An 18,244-nucleotide genomic window follows, 5' to 3' on the forward strand; every position below is an offset into this window, starting at 1 on the left:
CTGCGGTGGGCCTGACAGTGAGGTGGGCCTAGAGCCTGAGTCTGCAGGGGCTGGCCTGGCATTGGGGCAGGCGTGGAGGGGTGATCTCCAGAGACCAGCCTGTGTCTTCTTAATTCCAAGCTACATTAAGATGCTATACTCTCTCACCTGGGTTTCCTGGCTCTTGTGAAGGTATTTTCATGTGTGGGTAGTTGTTAAAATCCGTGTTTCTGTGAGGGATGAGTTCTGGAAAGTCCTATTCCACCATCTTGTTGATGTCACTCTGTGTTGACTTTAAAAAGAATTGAGGAAGTGCAGGTGTAGACAAGATCAACGTTGAAAAAAACCACTGGCATTCCTATTCACCAGAAATAACCAATTAGAAAACATAACAAATAATAAATTTTATTCACAAGAGCAACAAAAACTATATTTTAAGTGTGTTTCTTGTAAACAAGGACTACAAACCAGATGTTTAAAAGTCTTGTCTGATGAACACTGACGTTTAGCAGGAAAGTAGACTCCATTTATATCTATTCTGATTAATGACATGTTTGGGATTTATTCAGCTAACCTATTTTGTATTTTATATATTCTCTATGATCCTTTCTTTTCCTCCTTTCTTGCTTTCTTTGTATTAAGTTTATTTTCCTCTTTTCCTTTTGCAATCACTTTGATAATAGGGAACTTTGATTTTCACTCTAAATAAGTGAAATGTTATCCCCTCCAACACAAAAATGAATTCTATTTTTCTTTTTACTAAAAATTTTACTCAATTATTTGTCAGTAAAATAGTTGTATAAATTTCTTTTCTCTTTCATTGCATAAGTACCTACATGGATGTCCTTGATTTTGCCTCTTGGCCCTAAAATATTGACTCTCTGGCCCTTTATAGGAAAAGTTTAATATGTATGCACCTTTTCTTCCTACTAGTGATTGCTCTGGAAATTTAACTTGTTATATCATTTCAATTTAACTTAATTTCAGTATAGTTTAATGAAATCTAAACTTAACAAAATATTTTCTTTCAGAACAATTCCAGGAACTATTAAAATGATTTAAACTGATGCTTAAGTTTTATCTTGATTTTTTTTGTCTTCCTACAAATTAAACATTATCATTGTAATTGTTTCATTTATTTATTTATTTATTTATTTATTTATTTATTTATTTATTTATTACTTTTTGTTTTAGAAACAGGGTCTGGCTCTGTCACCCAGACTGGAGTGCAGTGACATGATCATAGCTCACTGCAGCCTCAAATTCCTGGGCTCAAATGATCCTCTTGCCTCAGCCTGCCAAGTAGCTAGGACTATAGCAGTGTGCCACCATGCCCAGCTAAGTTTTTAATTTTTTGTAGAGATGGAGTCTCACTATGTTGCTCAGGCTGGTCTCGAACTCCTGGGCTCAAGCAAACCTCCTCCAGGGCCTCTCAAAGTGCTGGAATTACAAGCGTGAACCACCGTGCCTGACCTCATTGTAATTGTTTTACATAGTCAATGTTGTTTTAGCTTTATCTCCATGCTTACCATTTGTTTCCTTGGGCATTTCTTCTTTATGTTTCAGGAGTCTTTGCTCTAGAAGTTCTTTTACTGGGGGTTTGTTGCTATGAACTGTTTTTCTCACAATACTTCTGACAGTAAATTTTGGGGTGTTTTTTCGCCACACCAACTGAATCTGCAACTTTCCAGACACCAATTGGGTGTTCTACAGTGAAATTCCATTCTGATACGAACTACCCAAAGTTAGCACAGACCTCGTAGATTAACTCACTCCCACAAGACTGCTTCCTCTTCAGATGCCAATCGCAAGTAACAATTTTTGGGTGCCCAGGGTACACACACTTCTGTCTGACTTGGCTACTCATTTGGAGGTTTCCACAATCGCCTCCTTGGGTTCAATAACTAGCTAGAAAGCTTATGTCTCATAAGACTCAGGAAAACACTGTACTTACTATTCTGGTTTATTATAAAGGATACAAATGAACAGCCAGATGAAGTGGTACATACAGCAAGATCCAGAAGAGTCCCAGGCACAAGAGTTTCTGTCCCCATGGAAGTAGAGTGTGTCATTCTCCCAGAGCATGGATGCATTCACCAACTTAGTTCAGAAGCTCTCCAAACCCTGTCGTTTAGAGGTTTTTATGTTTTCATCATGTAGGCGTGACAGATTATTAATTCAATCTCTGGCTCCTCCTCCCTCCTGAGGGGTTTGGGGATGAGGCTGAAAGTCCCAGACTTCTAATCAAGGTTTGGTCTTTCTGGACAGCCCATGTCCTATCCTGAAGAACATGACAAGAGTTGCCTCATTAGAGCAAAAGATGCTCCTATCACTTACGAAATTCCAAGGCACATAGGGGCTCTGTGCCAGGAGCCAGGAAAGATGACCAAATATCTGTTTCTTATTACACCCCAATATCACAGTTGCTATTAAACTCAGTTTTTACTTATCTGAAAAATGACTTTATTTTGCCCTTACTCATTAAACATAGTTTTCATTTATAAAATTCTTGGTTGGCTTTTTTATTTCCTCTTATCACACCTGTATTGGTCTGTTCTCACATTTTTATAAAGAACTAGCTAAGACTGGGTAATTTTTTAAGAAAAGAGATATAATTGGCTCATGGTTCTGCAGGCTCCACAGGAAACATGCCTGGAGAGGCCTCAGGAAACTTACAATCCTGGCTGAAGGGGAAGGGGAAGCAGACACATCCTACATGAGTGGAGCAGGAGGAAGAGAATGAAGGGGGAGGTGCTACACACTTTTAAACAACCAGATCTCCTGAGAGCTCACTCACTATCACAAGAACAGCAAGGGGGAAATCTGCCCCCATGATCCAATCACCTCCCACCAGGCTCCTCCTCCAACACTGGGGATTATAATTCGACATGAGATTTGAGCAGGAACGCAAATCCAAACCATATCAACTCTGAAGATATTTTTCCACATTTTCCTTGCTGACACATTGTGGGTGTTAACAAGTTGACTGTCCATCTAATTTGTCATTCTTTCATAGACAGGTTTTTTTTTTTTTTTTTTTTTTTGAGACAGAGTCTTGCTCTGTTGCCCAGGTTGGAGTGCAGTGGCACCATCTCGGCTCACTGCAAGCTCTGCCTCCCGGGTTCAAGCAATTCTCCTGCCTCAGCCTCCTGAGTAGCTGGGCTTACAGGTGCCCACCACCACACTCAGCTAATTTTTGTATTGTTAGTAGAGATGGGGTTTCACCATGTTGGCCAGGCTGGTCTCAAACTCCTGATCTTGTGATCTGCCTGCCTTGGCCTCCCAAAATGAACAGTTTATCTTTTCTCTCTAGCTGCTTTGAAAACATTCAGTGGTGTGCTGGTAAATGCCTAAGCAGTAGCATTTTAGGAAAACAAAAGTATACATATATGTACATAAGTTATAAATTTCTGATATAGAGTATATATAGTACAAAATTTACATGTAATAATAAAGCATATATTATTTATGTAAATTCCATATAGTGACCCATAAATTCCAAATAGCATTTTGATTTCTACAAATTGATTTTTGCTAAACTGTTGTATCCTTAGCCAAGCTATGGTTACAATTGATAAACACATTTAGTTCTAATATGAATGCTGATATTTTTATTTATGTTAACAAGTAAGACAAAAGTGAAACAAAGAAAAGATATGTCTCACTCATTTGTCAATAACATTAGCAACTTTTTTGCTGAGTCAAGTAATCGTTTTGTAATAATGGAAGAATATTTCCTCAACTTTCTGTGCTAGCAACAGTATAACAGCTAGTCTGCCTTATTAACATGATCGCCATCACTTCCTTAAATCTAGATAATAAACAGTCAGTCCTGACTTGTCGCATTTGCTGGTATTTGTAGTGTAAGTACCCCTACAATAGCTGATTTCAAGCTACTATATGACAACACTGAAGTTGGCAGTGCTATGCAGTAGCACACCATCATATAATGTTGTCATGATACCATTACAATTGACATAAACTCCAGAGCATAGACAATAGTGAAATGTCACAAAATACTTACGTTGTGGTAAGTTTTGAGTCTTTATTGCATTTGTTTTTGATATTTTGCTTAATTGCAAATTTATATAGTTTTTAGATGATGGTCATGGTTAACAGTTGGCTCACAAAATTTCTAAAAATTTAACAATACACTCTTTTATGTTAATATGAGCTAAGTCCAATACACCAATGTTATTTCCTGCTTTTGATTTCTTGGTCTTCCTTAATGTTAGTATGAACGTCTTTCTTCAACTCTCTAAATGTCTCAGACATTTTCTGTTCAAATACTGCCTTTTCAAAAATTCAGTTCCATTTTCAAGAAGTCTTTCAAACTCACCTTGCCATTTTTGATAATCCTCTCTTTCTTACTTATGCTTTTAATACTTCTTTTTATTTATTTGAGCATGTTTTAAAACTTACCTTATATTCTCTATTTGGTAATTACAATATCTGAGGTTTTTGTAGATATGATTTCAGAGTTTGTTTCTTACTCAAAGTGGTTTATTTCTGCGTGTTTTGTGATTTTCATTTGTGAGCTTATATCAAATCATAATGTTAATGGTGGAGGAGTCCCAGTTCTTGGCATCTTGAACAAAGAGCTGAACAAAATGCACAAACAAAGGAAGGAAGGAAAGAAGGGATTTATTGAAAATGAAAGTACACACCACATTGTGGGAATGGTTCCAGGCATAGGAGCTCAAAGACCCCGTTACAGAATTATGAGAATTTAAATACCCGCTAGAGGATTCCATTGGTTACTTGGGGTACGCTCTATGTAAATGGAGAGAACGAAGTAAAGTTACAAAGTCATTTACTTGGCCTACACCCTAGTAGAGGATATTTCCTGTCATTGCTAAAGTGTGAATCAGCCTTATGTTCCCTGCCTCTAGACCCTATTTTCCTGCCTCAATAACTGTTTTAAAATAAAATGTTAAGGTAATCTGTATTTTGGCCACAAGTCTATGTGAGGACAGGCTTGTGGTTAGGAGTGCTTACGGGAGACTTACCGTCCATCATTTTACCTATTTTATCCATCAATTTTGAATTATTTTGTCCCAAGAATGTTTCTCTGAACATCTAGTCTTCCACATTGCTAATAAACTATCTTTAGGACCTAAATTAAAGATAGGACTCATGTGAAGGATAGGAGACTGGGAGACCAGTTAAGAGGCTGCTACAATGTTCCAGGCTAAAGATAATGAAGACCTGAACCTAGGAAATTGCAAAATAAACCATGAGAGAAGAAGCTGAAGTGAGGAGACATCTCTAAGGGAGAATTGGCAGGATTTAGTAGACAGAAGTTGAGTGAGAAAGAGAATCAAGGATGACGTCAAGATTTCTAGTTCAGTATTTTGATTTGTCAGAGATACACTAACAAAAATCATGTTAAACATTCTCCAAAATGAACCTGAATGGGACCTATGTATAATGAATTTCAAAATCCTGTTAAATTTAAATTTCTTAAATGTGTTTACAGGCATGGAAAGAAGAGCAAGATCGATTAGCAGAAGAGGAGCGCTTAAGGGAAGAAAATAAAGCAGAGAAGAAGAGCAAAGAAGCTGGTAAAAAGAAAGGCAAGGATAACGTAGAGAAAGAAGATAGTAGGTCTTTGAAGAAAAAACCATCTCACAAGGAGAAATCTAAAGAAGAACAAATCAAGGTCCAAGAAGTAACAGAAGAGTCCCCCCACCAACCAGAACCTGAGATAACTTACTCGGTACGCTCCAATTCTGTAAAACTTAGTCTCTTTGGGCTATTCCTATTTGTTTGGGGAAAATATGGCTATTGTAAGATTCTTTTGTTTTTACTGCCAACACAGTAGGCCTAGGGTTTCTTCTGGTATCAGTGAGCTCAAACCTGTATGCCACCCCTGATGTCTAGAACCTTGTTTCTAGTCAATCATCAAGACGAAAACACCCTCAGGCCAGTTTTCATTTGAGTGCCATGAACCTAGCTAAGGTCAGTAAAGATAGAAATTTGACACAAAAGTACTCTTACAGATATATGTAAATAAGTGAACACAAAAGTTGGCTTTATCTGTCTCAGACGATGACACTTGCTGACTACATTTTGTTGTCTCTTTGTGGGCAATCATGTTTCTGGCTTGTATGCTTTTGTAAAACCTTCCCTTTGCCAATTCTCTCTCAGCTAGCTGTTATGAGGAAAACCTAATGGGGAAAAAAAATGGAAAGAAATCTAACAGCCCCTGTGCTTTGTAGCTACTCCTCTAAACCAGTTGTTCTCAAGTTTTAGCATGCATTAAATCCCCTGGACCTCTGTTAGCAACACTCAGTAAAAAATATCTTCAACATATGACCTCCTTAAGTGGAGTGTCCACTCTCCCCAGCATCAGTTCACTTTAAACAGAAAATTAACAACCAGTGAATGAGAACTTGATTTCTTCTTGAACTGCCTTGACAATAGTATGATGATTCAATTTTCACTAGGTTATGAGAATGTACCGATGAACAGAGTTTAACATAATATCTTTCATTCTGCCTATTAAGATATTAATGCATAATATCTTTAATATCTATAACACCATAGATGTTTCTAAAAATAATATGAACACTGGCCTCTGAGTCTGCAAAGTGACAGATATACTTAGCGAAATTAAGCTTCTGGCAACTTTAGTTGGCTAACACTGATAAGTTGATTTTTGTCTATTGAAGCTTCACATTCAAAGCATGATATTTTCTCTTCTAGTTTCATGGATACAATATGGGAAATATACCTACTCAAATCTCGGGGTCAAATTACTACCTGTATCCTTCTGATGGTGGGCAGATTGAAGTGGAAAAGACAATGTTTGAAAAAGGTACATTTTGAAAGCAACTGGTTAATGACTGGAAAGATAATAATGCATTTCAGATAACCAGGGGCCCTCTACTCCTGAGTTTGATAGGCGAGAGCATTATTCTGTCCCCCACAATACATTTAGGTGCCACAGTCAGCATTTTCAGACTTCACACTTTCTTCTATTGTAATTGATTCTACAAGGCATAGGTCAGTCAAGAGGTTAACTGATACATGCTAATATGACCATCTAGTTGTTAAAATATTAAAATACTTCCATACAATTGGTAAATAGTAATAGTAACTGCAATAAGCAATTAATTAATAATATTCATTACATCACACTTTGTTATCCCAGAAACCAAGCACATTCTGTGAGTTTACTGCATTTTTCTGGTGTGGCTCTTGAGCACAGAGCTTGGGACCTGCTCCCAACATCCACCTATTGTAGCTCTTAGTAAGACTTGCATAAGCGTACAATGCATATAAGTTTCAGGTGATTGATAGTGAATTCAGTATTTTCTCCTAGTCCTGTCAATTTTGAGGGATGATAGCTCAATCCAAATTGAGAGGAGATAGCCAATTTTTTTTAAACAAACAAAAAAATGGGTCTGAACACTAAAAAAGAGAAAGCGTTGTTGGAAAAACTTTTATTAACTACCACAATAATAATAATAGCTACCAAAACTAACACATAATTTTTAGAAGTCACAAAACCATTTCACATTAATTATATCATTTGATGAATCATAACATTGATTATAGGCATACATTGCCTCAGCCAGTTCATTTTCTCTTCTGAAATTGGGTTTGAAATGTGACTAAAAGTCCTGCAAATACCCCCTTGGTCTACCTGCCATTCATGCCTGGAATTCCACCATTACCTTATTTCCTTAGGCTTTGTCTTATAGAGGTGTTGACATCTCTAGGCATTTCCCCTCCCTGGTTTATATTCTATGCTGCCTTTTTATTTTTGTTTCAGGGATACATATTCAGGTTGATTCTATAGGTAAATAACATATTGCAGAGGTTTGGTGTGCATATTATTTCATCACCTAAGTAATTAACAGAGTACCCAGCAGGTAGTTTTTGGTCCTCACCCTCCTCTCACCCTCAAATAGCCCTGGTGTCTATTGTTCCCTTCTTTGTGTTCATGTGTTCTCAATGTTTAGCTGCCATTCCTAAGTGAGAACATGTAGTGTTTAGTTTTCTGTTCCTGTGTTGGTTTCTGTGCAGCATTGTGTAACTATCTTGTTGAGGAGCTTAATGTGGCATCCTAATCAGCCCATCTTCTATTCTATGGTTCCTCCTCAGGCCCAACTTTTATCAAAGTGAGAGTGATCAAGGACAAGCACAATTTTATAATTCATTTAAATGACCCTAAGGAAATTGTGAAAAAGGAAGAGAAAGGGGATTATTATTTAGAAGAGGAAGAAGAAGGAGATGAGGAACACAATCTTGAAACAGGTAAGCAGCTGCATCTTTGTGCCAGTGGAGGTTAATGCTTAAGCAATGTGCTGAACCCATCTACCTGACACAAATACACATGGACCTCTTGCCCTTAGCACATGGAATTTTTCCACATGGTAACTGAGGTATTTTGACATTCTGTATTATAATATGTTATTATACGCATAGTCCATCATAGTGGGCTGCTTGTTTGGCTTTTGTTCCTCTGGGCACCAAGCTTTTGATTCCAGTTGTTTGATACAGAGTCTACCCAGACTGGTCATCTTTATGGAGCAATCATTGAGTTTGTCATGTCTATTCTGCCCTTAATTTTGGTTTATGCCCTTGTACCAACTGAATTCTCGAGGATGCAGGTCCTTTCGCAGTGATTCCGTAGTTTTAGCTTCTTTCCAATAGGCACTGCAATGATGAGGTTTCTTCCTATGCTCTATCACTTAATCCTCTGTAGCACCAAATATGTTAGGTTGTAAAGACAAGGAAAAACCATACATTTGACCATGAGAGTCATTACCTGCTTGGAAATGAGAGCTGCAAATGGATGTCCATTGATAAAACACCATGAAATGTCATAACACCATTGTACCAGGAAACATCATTAAGATAAATTAATTGCTTCTTTCTTGTCCAGTATGGTGTTAATTATACCTGCAAAAGAAAATGAGTTACTAAATGTATTCAACTCAAATTAGTGATATGAGGGCAGGGTGCAGTGGCTCATGCCTGTAATGAGGCTGAGGCGGGCTTATCAATTGAGCTCAGGAGTTCAAGACCAGCCTGGCCAACACGACGAAACCCTGTCTCTACAAAAAATACAAAAATTAGTCAGGCGTGGTGGTGAGCTACTCAGGAGGCTGAGGCATGAAAATCGCTTGAACCCTGGAGGCAGAGGTTGCAGAGCTAAGATCGCACCACTGCACTCCAGCCTGGATAATGGAGAGAGATGCTGAAAAAAAAAAAAAGGAAGGAAGGAAGGGAGGGAGGGAGGGAGGGAGGGAGGGAAAATTAGTGATATGACCAATAACTAAATTGCACATATGAGTTTAGTGACATTTTCTAAACCCAAGGTAAGAACACAATGCTTTTTTTTCCTCTGAGCCCCTTGCTAGAGAAAGAACACAATGTGTGATAGGTGTGAATGTTCCCAAAAACTTAGCACAGAAAATTTTAAATGACTTCTTTGTTTTACCTGATATAAAGATATACAGATTATTATTAAAAGTTGAGAAATATGGAAATACCTAAAGAAGATAACCATTGCGTATAATTCTGCCACCGCAGTGATAACCTGTGCTAATAATGTATTTCTTTCTTTCTTTATCCTCATGAACATTTCATATTTATTAAATATTATTTGAAAGCAAGATTTTTTTGATGATTTAATATTTTATCAGTATGTAATTATAGTTTACTTATTTCCATGTTTTGCATACTTAGGTGATTTCCACCAAAATAAATCAATATAGTTAGTCATATTTATAAAATTATATGTAAACATACATAGTTTCATGTTTCATGTATGTTTACATAGAATTATATAAATAGGATATCTTGGCTGGATACATGAATATATATACATACTTGAATAAGTATACAATACAAACATACATGAAGATATGTATGTTTATTTACATGAAGATATGTATATAAATTTACCAATATAAGCATATTGGTAAACAATTTACCAATCCTCCTGCCTCAGCCTTCCAAAATGCCAGAATCACAGGTGTGAACCACCATGCCTAGCCTGCTTTGTTTTGAAATAATTTTTTCACTTGAGTTTCTAAGAAACTCATTTGAATCTCAAAAGTGACCATTCTCTCCTTCAAGTCATCTACTGATTATGAATGGTTTGTTGGGAAAGCATATTTTTAAATTCTAGAAAGTGCTTTTTAAAATATCCTTATGTACTTTAAAAAATTCAAGCATTTAGCTAACTCTTCTATAAATTGGTAAACAATTTACCAATATGTTTATATTGTATAGTTATTCATGTATATATATATTCATGTATGTATATATTATTTATATATAAACATTTATATATTCATATGTATAATAATTTAATTATTTTATTTTTTACATTATTGGCTAATGTCCCATTTTTAGCCCTAATAGTAAACCTTCCGTTTTCATTTCGGCTTTAATTACCCCTGGAGTCTGCACACTTTGACCTAAATTTGCCCCACAATGTTTTTGTATGGCCCATGAACTAAGAATTGTTTTTGCATTTGTAAAGAATAGTTCAAAAAACAAAAGCAAAGAAGAAAATGTCATAAACACCATATACTTGGCCTATAAAACCTAAAACATTTACTATCAGGCCCTTTTCAGAAAACAGTTTACTAATCCCTGATCTAGATGGATCTACAACAGATCAACAGACAGGGAGAAAGATGAGGATGCAGAGAGGAATGGTCATTGCCCACCACTGCTTGCTTGTTTCTTTTCCATTTCTGTCCTGGTTTATTTATTTTTGTTTAGTTTTATCAAATTTTCTCTTCACATGAGGCACACGATAGTATGCCCTCTCAATGTTTATGCATCTCTGGATATCTGGAAGGACGTCTTGGCTGGATACAGGATCCTTGGGTTGTCATCCTTTTCTTTTTATGATTCATAGTTGCTATTGCATCATCTTGTAATTTTCACATTAGAAGTTGATGAGCCCTTGTAATCTAAGACTCAAGCTCCAGTTTTAGGTCAGGAAATTTTAATTTGGTTGTTAATTTAACTTTTGTTCTTCTTCATTTGTTCCTTTTTTCCCTCTGTAAAAGCCACACTTTGCATATGTTTATCCTCCAGATCTTTTACGTCTTTTTTATGGCCCATGAACTAAGAATTGTTTTTGCATTTGTAAAGAATAGTTCAAGAAACAAAAGCAAAGAAGAAAATGTCATAAACACCATATACCTGGCCTATAAAACCTAAAACATTTACTATTGGGCCCTTTTCATGTTGTTTTTCATATAAACATATTGTCTCTTTAAATGTTTGCTCTGAATTTCATTTTGTTTGTTTTATAGACAGGGTCTCACTTTGTTGCTGAGGCTAGAGTGCAGTGGCCCAATCGTAGCTCACTGCAGCCTCGAACTCCTGGACTCTAGGGATCCTCCCACCTCTGCCTCCCGAGTAGCTGGGACTAAAGGCACGTCATGACTGGCTAACTTTTGTATTTTTTGTAGAGATGGGTTTCACCATGTTGCTCGGGCCTGTCTCAAACTCCTGGGTTCAAGCAATCCTCCTGCCTCAGCCTTCCAAAATGCCAGAATCACAGGTGTGAACCACTGTGCCTAGCCTGCTTTGTTTTGAAATAATCTTTTCACTTGAGTTTCTAAGAAATTCATTTGAATCTCAAAAGTGACCATTCTCTCCTTCAAGTCATCTACTGATTATGAATGGTTTGGTTAGGAAAGTATATTTTTAAATTCTAGAAAGTGCTTTTTAAAATATCCTTGGCCGGGCGCGGTGGCTTAAGCCTGTAATCCCAGCACTTTGGGAGGCCGAGACGGGCGGATCACGAGGTCAGGAGATCGAGACCATCCTGGCTAACACGGTGAAACCCCGTCTCTACTAAAAAAATACAAAAAATTAGCGGGGCGTGGTGGCGGCGCCTGTAGTCCCAGCTACTCTGGAGGCTGAGCCAGGAGAATGGGTGAACCTGGGAGGCGGAGCTTGCAGTGAGCCGAGATCGCACCACTGCACTCCAGCCTGGGCGACAGAGCAAGACTCCATCTCGAAAAAATAAATAAATAAATAAATAAAAATAATAATAAAAAAATAAAAAATAAAATAGCCTTATGTACTTTAAAAAATTCAAGCATTTAGCTAACTCTTCTATAATTTATATTTCGCTGAGCATGTGTTCTGTTTGTTTAGTGGTTTCTTTCTTCTGACTAATACTCCTGTCTCTGTCCACTCCGCTCCATTAAATGGCTTATTGCACGTTCTTCTTCTCAAGTTTCTACCAATACACTCTCTTATTAATAGTGAATGAAGATGCTTATTTTCCTGAACTGAACCCTAATGGATATTAAGCATTATCTTTTTACTTTACCAGACTTTATTTTTTATAGCAGTTTTAGGTTCATGACAAAATTGAACAGAAGTTACAGAGATTTCTCAACATCCTCTTCCCATACACATGCACAGCCTCCCCCACTATCAACATTCCTCACCCAGAGTGGTACATTTGTTACAGTCGATGAACCTACATTAACATAACATTATCACCCAGAGTCTATAGTTTACATTACCCTTGGTGTTGTGCATTCTAAGGGTTTGAACAAATGTATAATGGCATGTGTCTACCATTATAGTATCATACGGAGAAGTTTCACTGCCCTAAAATCTGTGCTCTGTCTATTCATCTCTCCCTCCTTCCTAACCCCTGATAATCACTGATCTTTTTACTGTGTCCATAGTTCTGCTTTCTCCATAATATCATGTAGTTGGAATCATACATTATGTAACCTTTTCAGATTGACTTTTTTCATTTAGTAATATGCATTTAAGTTTCCTGCATGTCTTTTCATGGCTTGATAGTTTATTTCTTTTGAAAATTGATAATATTGCATTGTCTAGATGTACCACAATTTTATTTTCCCACTCACCTACTGAAGGACATCTTGGTTGCCTCCAGCTTTTGGCAATTGTGAATAAAGGTGCTACAAACATTCATGTACAGGTTTGTGTGTGGACATAAGTTTTCAACTCCCTTAGGTAAACACCAAGTAGTGTGACTTTTGGATTATCGGGTAAGAGTATGTTCATGTTGGAAGAATCCACCAAACTGTCTTCCAAATTGGCTGTACCATTATGCATTCCCACCAGCAATGAATGAAAGTTCTTGTTGCTCTATATCCTGACCATTATTTGTTGTTTTGGATTTTCTCCATTCTATAAGGTGTCTAGTGGTATCTTATTGTTTTAACCTGCATTTTTCAGATAACAAATAATATTGAGCATCTTTTCATATGCTTATTTGCCATTTGTATATCTTCTTTGGTGAAGTGTCTGTTAAAGTTTCCTGCCAGTTTTTTATTCAGGTTTTTATTTTCTGGTTATTGAGCTTTAAGAATTCTTCATACATTTTGAGTAATAGGCCTTTAACAGATATGTCTTTTACAGATATTTTCTCCAACTCTGTGGCTTCTCTTTTCATTCTCTTAAAGCATTACCTTTTGTTCATTTGAATTTCCCAGTCTAAAAATTATCTTTGCATGAGTTACATTATTTAAAATCAATATTACCCCATCTTTATTATCTGATAATGGAGGAAATGGTGAACTGAAAATAAAACAACAGGTCAGAAAATTCACAAATTCTTTACATACACCTTCAGATGTGTGTTTCCTATTCATGAGAGAAAAGAAATGGAATCAACCTAGATGCTCATTAGTGGTGGACTGGATAAAGAAAATGTGGTACATACATACTATGGAGTATTATGTAGCCACGAAAAACTAAAACATATCCTTTGCAGCACATGGATGCAGTGGAGGCCATTATCCTAAGCAATTTAACACAGGAACAGAAGACTAAATGCTGCATTTTCTCACTAATAAGTGGGATCTAAACACTGAGTACACATGGGCATAAAGATGGGAATGATAGACAGCGGGGCCTATTTAAGAGAGGAGGTTGGGAGAAGGGTAAGGATTGAAAAACTACCTATCAGGCACTATGCTCACTAACTGGGTGATGAAATTGTTTGTACATCAGACCCCAGTGACAAGCAGTTTACCCATGTAACAAACCTGCACATGTACCCCCTAAACCTAAAAATTGAGAAAAGAAAAAAATATGTGCCATAACAATTTTGTTTTAAAATTATGTTTGACTGAAACAATTTTTGAATATTTTAAAATGTAAAAAAGTTTAAATGTGGGAATTTAAGAATATGTTTTAAAATGTGGGGAAACTGAAACTGAACTGATGGTTTTAATTTTAAAAGCCATGTGGATGGTCTGCCAGATGAATAATCTGCTTATGGCTATGCCATCAACCCATTGATTTCCTCGCTTCGTTTTAACCTAAAGTCCTTAAAACAAGAGTTTCATGTTCTTATCTTTGTAATTCCACCGTACCTCTAACAACCCTGAGTGCATGGTCGAGCTAAACCAATTGTTTTTAAGTTGATTGTGGTAGACCACAATCTTAGTTATATTTATTTTGAATTAAGTGAAAACGTTTTTGATTTGATTTTGTCTTTTAGAAGTATCAGACACAAAGAATAAAGCTTTCAGCAAGTTTGGATCTTTTTCTGCCACATTAGAAAATGGAATCTGCCTCTCGATAAGTTACTATGGATCAAATGGAATGGCACCAGGTGAAATGAACACAACAGAAAGGATAAGTGTGCCCCACTGCCAAGGGACCCTGCCACTGCCCATTCTCAGTCTGCTCACTTGTCAATAACATGTTATGATTTAATGCTCCTCATAGTTTTTCCTGCAGGATGGGAATAGAAGAGGGGTATGTGTGTGTGTGTGTGTGTGTGTATGTGTGTCTATATATACGTGCATACATATGTGTGTATACAAGTATATATATATATATAATCTTTCATACATAGATACATACAAAATAAAAATGCTTTGAAATGCTTTGACATTTTATATAATCCTTTATATAATCACTTATACATATAAGATTACATGTGTGTGATATATATACATGTTTGTATACATGCATATGCACACATATATACCAGTTATCCTTGTCAACTACCCCATAAAAATGAGCCTTTTAGTTGGGTGTAAAAGAAAGCATAAATTGCCAAGGAATCCTCTTGGTTTTCTTTGTGAATCCTGTAATTATAGAACTGTTCAGTGTGCTTCAGGACATTAGCCTTAAAGGAGCTACTAAGTGGACATACGGAAAGCTTTCTGTACCCCCCTTTCTCCTTCCTTCCTTCCTTCCTTCCTTCCTTCCTTCCTTCCTTCCTTCCTTCCTTCCTTCCTTCCTTCCTTCCTCTCTCTCTCTCTCTCTCTCTCTCTCTTTCTTTCTTTCTCTCTCTCTTTCTTTCTTTCGGACAGGATCTTGCTCTGTCACTTGGTTGGAGTACAGTGGCGCAATCATGCCTCACAGCAGCCTCAAACTCCTGAGCTCAAGCAATCCTCCCACCTCAGACTCCTGAGTAATTGGGACTATAGCGCACACCACCACACCTGGCTAATTATTTTTGGTAGAGATGAAGTCTTACTATGTTTCCCAAGCTGGTCTTAAACTCCTGTGCTCAAGTGATGCTCCCACCTTGGCCTCCCAAAGTACTAGGATTACAAATGTGAACCACTGCACCCAGCCTTCTACCCCATTTTCAACAAACAAATTATCCAACTGGAACTATTTCTTTACAAACCACAAAATAGGATGTCACTTTACCAAGAACCAATTAGGAAATTTGTGGCTTCCCATGCATTTTAGAGGGATCTAACCACAACATATTTTTTTAAAGTATTATAAAATCAAAGGTAAACTCAATGCTGCATAAACTTAAAACTATGTGTTAGTGTCAATCATGGTGATCCAATTACCTGTCTTTCTATATAGTTTTTTTTGCAGTGATAAATTTTTCATGGATAATTATAATTTTATTTCTTACCTTGTACCAGATATCCTAGTACTCTACTGAGTTTGAGAGTCCATTAGATTTCTTAGTATTTTGGCTTTATTGGAGATTTTGTATTTTAATTTTGCCTTTGGCTTTGATTTGTTGTTAAATCAGCAACTGGAGAAGTCATTTGATGCCTAACAAATTTTGTATTAAAATCCATCATCACTACACAGTCACTAAAAATTCTTACCTCTTCTTAATATAGGTTATCATTATTTTACATTAAGATATTTATACCTACTATCAATTCTGTTGCTCCTATTCCTGAGTGATTTTCTTAATCCTGATTTAGTCCTTAAATTAATATGTAATAAATTTTAAACAGATGTTCCTAATTTCAAGATATAAATATGGCATTTGAAAATGTTTATAGTGTAGATAAGTAATATTTTACATCCTATATGTTTTTTTAAAAAGTTGAAGGTATAAGTCTTTGAAAAAAAAATACATACATATATATATGTATATATACACACATACATTTTCTAAGTACTCATATATAACTGATACTTAAGAACCTTATCTGCTAATGGCTAAACAGATTTCCATTCCAATTATCCCTCTTTAATTGGGTATACACAGCTAAATATAATTTAGTAACCGTTTGGACAAAAAAAAAGTAGACAATACAGCTATGAAATAGGCAAAAATATAAAGAAACCCAATCAAATCTTTGGACACTACTTCCTCTTGCTAAGAGGAATAGATCATTCTTGCTTCTTATTGCCTTTCAGGGCGCCTACTGAATACACCTAAAATTAAGAATCTTAATCAGGCCCCAACTTAAGTTTTACATGATTGTTTACCCAAACCCTGAATGACAACCGACCTGATCCATTTTCCCATAGAGAAGTATACCTTCCTACCCTATTATTTCTGTGACTTTCAGTTCCTTGAATAAACTATGCTGTCTCTTACATCTGCCCATTTTTCTTATGCTGTGCCACTACTCAGAATACTTTCTGTTGTCATGTGCACCACCACTTTCAACAATTAAACTTCCTCCCATCCTGCAAGCCACAGCATAGAGGTGTTACTTGCTCCGAAAATGCTTCCCAGAGCAAGTGGCAGTAGCATGCGAACTAGGGCTTTGGAGGTGAGTGAGAATTGCCTATGCAAAAAATTGAAGGAAGGGAATTCTAGATACCAGGAATAGCGTGTGTAAAAGTCCAGTAGTGTAAAAGCATAGAAAGGCTTTTCCATTTATGGAAAGGTGAAGTGCTCAGTATAGCCACAGTAGACTGTAGAAAGACATTTTGCAGTAGATACACTTCTTCTGGGTTCCTAAGTCACTCGGTATTTCCTCTGTCACAGACTGAACACACAGCATTATATCTGAGGGGTTCTAATGTGAACTACCCACTAAATTATACACTCCTTATCTGTCTCGTCCATCATTGGCTATCAATTTCATATTATTTAGCAAGGTAAAAATTGTTGTCAACTTGTGTAAATTTTTGAGTTGTAAATATTATTTCACAAGGATACCAAATTTGAATGTTGAATCAACTTCATTTTTACTTTTTCTGTTTTTAGAAGATAAGGATCCGAATTTAGAAACAATATTGAATATCCCTTCAGCACTCACTCCAACAGTGGTTCCTGTTATAGTGACCGTTCCTCAAAGCAAAGCTAAAGGGAAAATAAAAGGCAAAGAAAAACCCAAAGAATCTCTTAAAGAAGAAGAGCACCCAAAAGAAGAAGAGAAAAAGGTAAACGAACCTTGCCGTAGATTCCCAAACTCTGTTCTGCTTCAGTGTTAACTTCTTTAAAACCATGAATTACGTCAATAGTGTTATTACAGTGCATACGTTTTATTGTGCAGATACATTAACGTCCCTTGTAGTCTCAACTTTGAACAGACAAGAAGGATTTGTACACAAAAGTTGAATTACCACTCCAGGAGACATATTGTCATACATAAGTTGTCTCAGGTCATTCATTCTAAGTTTGGAAAAAGTTAGTTCAACCTTTTTTCCACTCTATTTCTTAGATTTTCTTTGCTTTTGATTGGTCAATTTGCTGCCATCCCGTATTTTCAATACTTTGTTTAGCTCCACCGAGATGAATAATGATTGGAAGAAACATATATTCAACCAAACAATGGAAACAGTTTCATTTCGTCAAGTTGGTCTTAGCTATTGATGTGCTAAGAATCTAACAAGACTAACAGCCCACCTCTGATTAAAGAGAAGTCCACCTATTACCTCTAGCCCTTCATCATAGTAAACACACACACACACACAGACACACTTTGACTCTAAACGTTTTCCTAACAGAACAAAGATCAAAAGACGGTTCTGCTTTTACACTGCTGGTGGAAGTGTAAATTAGTTCAACCATTGTGGAAGACAGTGTTGCAATTCATCAAGAATCTAGAAC

At 36.5% G+C, this 18,244-nt stretch overlaps 1 protein-coding gene across 1 annotated transcript in view; it reads left to right on the forward strand.

Annotated features, from left to right (window-relative positions):
• Positions 1-18,244, forward strand: part of SPAG17 (sperm associated antigen 17) — a 235,729-nt gene that overhangs the window by 137,351 nt on the left and 80,134 nt on the right. The window contains exons 21-25 of the mRNA XM_023222722.1: positions 5,459-5,698; positions 6,688-6,799; positions 8,092-8,244; positions 14,462-14,575; positions 17,399-17,574. Of these exons, the coding sequence (XP_023078490.1) occupies positions 5,459-5,698; positions 6,688-6,799; positions 8,092-8,244; positions 14,462-14,575; positions 17,399-17,574 (795 nt within the window). The remainder of the gene's footprint in view (positions 1-5,458; positions 5,699-6,687; positions 6,800-8,091; positions 8,245-14,461; positions 14,576-17,398; positions 17,575-18,244) is intronic.

This window comes from Piliocolobus tephrosceles, chromosome 1 (assembly GCF_002776525.5).
Source record: "Piliocolobus tephrosceles isolate RC106 chromosome 1, ASM277652v3, whole genome shotgun sequence".
Taxonomy (NCBI): domain Eukaryota; kingdom Metazoa; phylum Chordata; class Mammalia; order Primates; family Cercopithecidae; genus Piliocolobus; species Piliocolobus tephrosceles.